Here is a 6,000-nt window from a genome sequence, read left to right as displayed (position 1 = left end):
TTTTTAAATTGTTCAATTTGATTTTGGTCTATTAACTCTGTTGTTGTTGTTTTTTTTTTTTTGTAGGAGTGAGTTAGATGGCAAGTTGGAAACTCTCTCCCCACTGACCTTAATCCAATGTGTAAAGAAATAGTTAGTTTAACTGGTGCTAAAATCTTTATAAACTCTCTCTTAGTTTCAATTTCTTCAGAACAATTTTTTTAGAAGATTTTTTAACTGCCAATAAAATAAAAACAATCACAACTAATGTATCAAACGTGACAGAAAAGAAAAAAAAAAGTTGATTAGTTATTATGAACTTAAAAGGACAATTGAGTCATTTGATAACATTTATGGCAAATCTGCTAACCGACAAACGAGGAGGTCGGCATATGTCGGCCGGCGAACCTGGGAGACATAAACGAAGAAATCCAATTTCAAAAATTCATTTTTAAAATTTTAATTAAACAATTATTAAACGTTTTCCAAAAAAAAAAAAAAGGTCTCTCTACACTCTCACAGTTATTTTTTAATCCCGCTTAAAATAAACCTTTAAAATATTTTTCCCAATATTCCTTCCTATTTACCCTCAGTTTCAATAACCAAACATCCAGTGTTTCTCTCTTTGTTTTCAATCTCTCTCTCTTACTTCTATTTAGTCCGAGAAATTCGCTACTTCGGGCAACAAAATTTTGAATCCAAAAATCTAACTGAACGATGAGACGGGATCATTGGAATCCTAATTCCCTGTTTGGCTCTTCATTTTTTCTCTAAATGCTCTTTTATATGAAGCCTCCTAGGCTACCTCCGTTTTCTCCCGGTAATTTTTTTGAACCCTAATTCAGATTCAATCCCCATTTTAATTTTTTCAAAATAAAATAGTTATTTTTTTCCTGTGTTTGAAAATAGGAGGTTTTTTTTTTTTTTTAAATTTGTTTTTGTAATTCCGTGTTTGTTGCGTATCTGTTTCTTTTTTTTTTTTTTCGCAATCTCCGTAGGAAAAATCGCGTTTTGATGGTGATTTTCGTTGTGTCTTGTCTCGGTTAAGATCTCTGGGATTTCACAAGGTCATTTTCCAATCAATCTTAGATTCTTTCTTTTTTTTTTCCTTTAACAGTACTCTTTTGATTTAACGGTTTCTTTACTTCTATTGAGAATCTTCAATTATCACTTGTTTGATGAGATGTCCAAATCAAATTGTTTGTTCTGTCTTAAAACCAATCATAATTGTTTGTTCCTTACTGGAAATCTTCTTTTCGAGTTCCGTCTTACGGTGTTTGATGAAATGTGTAGATTAAAATCAAAATTCTGCATTTTTTTCCTTACATACATATTTTTATTTGCCTTTGTTTCGAATTTGCAACGATGACCAGATCAATAGTTTATTCAAGAATGCTCATTTTGCCAAGTGTATTTGATTTATGTGGAGGTCTTTTCCTTATCCATTTCATGTATGCAATCTTTTATTTTTAATCCTACGCGTATGTTAGATAGGAAATATTTGAAAATTGTATTTTTTTCTGAATAATATGTCTATTGTTTATATAACAAAAATGAACTATTGAACTGAGATTGATAAGTCATTTGCTTTGTTGAGGTGCATCTTTTGAGGAAAATTGAAATACATAAAGCTTGATTTGGTTGCAATGCAACAAAAGAGGTGTGGAGAAATTTTTTTATTGGTATTCTTGATGCATGGTTGGTAACGAATTTTTGTGTCAAAGAGAAAGAAAATGAATTTTCCAGATTGTTATGTTAGTTCAGGGGATAAAACTTTGAAGTTATCAATGTAGTTTGAACTTTGTGTGGTGTTTTGAAATAATTTTTGGTGGTTAGTTTGTAACCTATCTAACTGTTTTCTGTTTTCCTTTTGCATTTCAATTGATATAGATTTGCATTTTAGTGGTTTCCTGCAGTGAGTGCTAAATTATGGAAATTTCTGAGGTCGAAGAGAACCTATTTGCAGCTAGTGATGCAAAGGTATAAATTTGATAGCATGTGGATATGTTAGACTTGAAGTATTGGAACTGACATTTTCTACTTTTGCTGTTCTTTAAATTCTAGTTAACTTCTCAAAAATGGGGATATGCCTGCTAGTTAGTTTTTTTATTTTGTGAATGTACTTTTTGCATAACTTTTTTTGGCATCAATCCATCTCTTAAGTTCATAATTTTTTAACTGTTTTTCTTAAAATCAAAGGCCTTTTGCATTTGGGCAACTATAATGGTTGAATCTTGCTACATTTTTTATTGTAGGACAAAGAAAGAAAGACGTGCTTATTTCACAGTTTTCTTATTTTGTGAATTTTTTTTCTTATGCAGTTACATGGAGAAATGTGCAAGGCACTTTCAGCAATTTATTGCAAAGTCTTGTTGATATTCCCTTCCTTGGAAGCAGCACGGCCTAGGAGCAAATCTGGCATTCAGGCTCTATGCTCATTGCATATAGCTCTAGAGAAGGCCAAAAATATTCTTCAACATTGTTCAACATGTAGTAAACTTTACTTGGTAAGAGTTTCCTTTGTGCACAGAAACATGCACACAGAAGATATATGTATGCATAATTGTACATGTACTCGTGTATATGCTTGGAGTAGTGGTTTTGACTTTTGTTTGATACATTCACCAAATGGTTTTTCAACTTTGTTATTTTCCACCATGTTTCTTTCTCCCTTCCAGATGTTTGCTAATGGTATTATTGTGCTTCTCATGTAGGCTATTACTGGAGATTCTGTACTTTTAAAATTTGAGAAGGCAAAATATGCTCTTATTGATAGTCTTAGGCGTGTAGAAGATATAGTTCCACAGTCCATTGCATGTCAGGTAATGATTCCCCCCTTCCTAGTTTGAGATTGAAAGTTTATGTAATTTTTCGAGTGTTTAAATAAATAGGGGGTCTAATTGCCAAAGAAACAAAAATAATAATAAGGGTTTTGTTTTGTAAGCAGTTTCATTATGTGTTGTTTTGGTGTTAAGAGTTTTATACGCATCATCCCAGTGCATTTTTTATATTCCCTAAGGCTTGTGGTTCAAATCAAGAATATTTTTTAAATTCTTTTAGGAAATATGTTGTCTCATGGTTGTATTGGAATTACCTGCAGTACAATCCTTCCAATGTGAAACCGTGTAGTAGCTGTGCTTTTGCCTGTATATTCACAATATTTCTAATTACTTGATTGGCTTCAGATTTTAGAGATTGTAAGTGAACTTGAGGGGACTGTTTTCTCACTTGATCCATCTGAGAAGCAAGTTGGTGATGAAATAGTTACATTACTCCAGCATGGGAGACAATTTGATGACTGTAATGATAACAATGAGCTTGAGTCTTTTCACCAGGCTGCTACTATACTTGGTATCACTTCTTCTAGAGCAGCCCTAACTGAAAGAAGGGCTCTCAAGAAGCTGATAGAAAGAGCCCGTGCAGAGGAGGACAAGAGGAAGGAATCTATCGTAGCTTATCTTTTACATCTCATGAGAAAATACTCCAAGTTATTTCGCAGTGAGGTTTCAGATGATAATGACTCACAGGGTTCAACACCTTGTTCCCCCACTGTTCTGGGTTCTATCGAGGATGGAGGGGCTGGTGGTATTGGCCACGCATTTGAGCCGCAGCTATCAAAGCTCAGTTCTTTCAATTTCAAGCCAAATATTAGGAGATCTGGGCAGATACCCCTTCCACCTGAAGAATTACGATGTCCAATATCATTGCAGCTTATGTATGATCCAGTCATAATTGCATCTGGACAGACTTATGAAAGGATCTGCATTGAGAAATGGTTTAGTGATGGTCATGACACCTGCCCAAAGACTCAACAGAAGCTCCCACATCTCTCTTTGACTCCTAATTACTGTGTTAAGGGTCTCATTGCTAGTTGGTGTGAACAGAATGGAGTTCCTATTCCTGATTGTCCCCCAGAGTCTCTTGATCTTAACTACTGGAGACTGGCCTTGTCTGAGTCTGAGACTGCTAATTCTAGATCAATGGATAATATTGGTTCATGCAACTTAAAGGGGGCTAAGGTGGTTCCTTTAAAGGAGAGTGGTGCCATTGAGGTAGTGGAAGGAAATGAAGCTGAAAATGAACCTCCATCTCCTCGGGAGGAAGTTTCAGAGCTTAATGTGCTAGAAAGATATCAGGATTTCTTATCTGTCCTGAATGAAGGAGAGAACTTGAGGAAAAGGTGCAAAGTTGTGGAACAAATAAGGCTTTTGCTGAAAGATGACGAGGAGGCCAGGATTTTTATGGGGGCTAATGGCTTTGTTGAAGGATTATTGCAATTTCTAGAGTCAGCTGTGCGTGAAGGGAATGCAATGGCTCAGGAAATTGGGGCAATGGCTCTCTTTAACCTTGCTGTCAACAATAACAGGTTTGTTACTCATGTTTTATGCCTTTGCTTGGTTAAATCCACCCATTAATATTGATGAGCAATACAGGGTTTCTTTTTCTCTTAGCCTTTGGTGAGCTGCTGGTGAACTTTAATTTATTAAATGACCCACCAAATGCAAACATTGTAGGAGAAAGGATCCTATCAAATGAATGGGAGGGGGAAAGAACATTGTCATGTCTTTCATTTTAACACTATTATTCATTATGATTGATTGACATTATATATGTATTGCTAAGCTGAATCTTATTTAGTTTCCTTTCTCCCTTTTTTAAAAAAAAAATTTCAGGAACAAAGAATTGATGTTAGCAGCTGGAGTGATTTTATTGCTGGAGGATATGCTTTCCAACTCCAATGCATATGAATCAGCAACTGCTCTCTATCTTAATCTATCTTGCCTTGAGCAAGCCAAGTCTATCATAGGCTCAAGTAAGGCTGTCCCATTTTTAGTCCAGCTACTTGGAAGTGAAACTGATTCACAATGCAAGCTTGATGCCCTTCACACTCTTTATAATCTTTCTACTGTGCGCTTCAATATTCCTAGCCTTCTTTCTGCTGGCATAGTTAATGGCCTCCAGTCACTTGTGGTCTCGGGTGACCATGTCTGGACGGAGAAATCCATTGCAATTTTGCTAAATTTAGCTTCAAGTCAAGCAGGAAAAGAAGAGATGGTATCAGCTGCTGGTCTTATAAGTGGTCTGGCATCAGTTTTGGATGCTGGCGAATCGATTGAGCAAGAGCAGGCTGTTTCATGCCTTCTACTCCTTTGTAATGGAAATGAGAAATGTAGTCAAATGGTCCTACAAGAAGGCGTGATTCCTGCATTGGTGTCAATTCAAGTAAATGGAACAACAAGAGGGAGGGAGAAGTCGCAAAAACTTCTGATGCTTTTTCGGGAGCAGCGGCAACGGGATCACCCGCCTGCAGACATACACCGGAGAGAAGAAAGCAATCGAGATCCCATGCCTGCTGCATCCTCAGCTCAAGAATCCAGGCCATTGTGTAAATCGGTATCAAGAAGAAAAATGGGGAAAGCCTTGAGCTTTCTATGGAAGAGCAAGAGCTACTCCATGTACCAGTGTTAAAGCGTGGCAAGCTATTGTAAATTTCCATTGTATCTTCTTTTCTATTTCTCATGCCCAGTTCCAATGGACAGTATTTAACTTTTTGGTTATCATAGAGAAGCAGAAATGTACAGGCCCTCTGTAATCTATGGATTTTTGCGTCTTCTCCTCTTCTGGGTAGGAATACATGTACCATGTAAGTCATAATTAAGGGTTAGGTTCATCTTCAAAAAAACCAGGCAGTTGCTCCACGTGAGTAGTTATGTGTTACACGCCAACAACCAACGGAAATTATTCTGAAGCACAGACTTAAGATAGTACAATTCGCAGATACTGGCTCATGTCTCAACTATAGCATCCTACATATCGTAAGGCGGTGCTGGTTAGTGGCGACACACCTGACATCCAAATATGGAAATAACCTTTTTGTTTTAGTGACTAAAAGTAAAAAAACAAAATGCAGTAATCTCTCTTTGATAAAAAAGCTCTTGAAATATTTAAAATAATTTAATTAAGTTTTTATATTTTTATTGAATTTAAATAAGTTTTTTATTTTTCACTATATAAGTCTTT

The 6,000-nt window shown here is 35.9% G+C and overlaps 1 protein-coding gene across 11 annotated transcripts; it reads left to right on the top strand.

Moving 5' to 3' along the window:
- The first annotated feature begins 502 nt into the window (after positions 1–502).
- On the top strand, positions 503–5,933 carry LOC111317984 (U-box domain-containing protein 6-like). Of its 11 annotated transcripts, none has more exons than XM_089753225.1 (7): positions 503–799; positions 978–1,046; positions 1,896–1,959; positions 2,301–2,486; positions 2,694–2,801; positions 3,165–4,345; positions 4,653–5,933. In XM_089753225.1, exons 3-7 carry the CDS (start codon positions 1,909–1,911, stop codon positions 5,446–5,448), a joined length of 2,322 nt encoding a protein of 773 aa, XP_089609351.1. In that variant the 5' UTR covers positions 503–799; positions 978–1,046; positions 1,896–1,908; the 3' UTR covers positions 5,449–5,933. The 11 variants fall into 11 exon arrangements, with proteins under 11 accessions (XP_089609351.1, XP_089609322.1, XP_022776301.2 ...); XM_089753196.1 differs by having other exon boundaries at positions 1,883–1,959; XM_089753175.1 differs by having other exon boundaries at positions 504–799; positions 1,870–1,959.
- The last annotated feature ends 67 nt before the right edge of the window (positions 5,934–6,000 follow it).

Source organism: Durio zibethinus, chromosome 2, assembly GCF_047325235.1.
Source record: "Durio zibethinus cultivar Kanyao isolate XHJ-2024 chromosome 2, ASM4732523v1, whole genome shotgun sequence".
Taxonomy (NCBI): domain Eukaryota; kingdom Viridiplantae; phylum Streptophyta; class Magnoliopsida; order Malvales; family Malvaceae; genus Durio; species Durio zibethinus.
The sequence above is the reverse complement of the archived record's forward strand: the minus strand, read 5'-3'. Positions and strand labels throughout refer to the sequence as shown.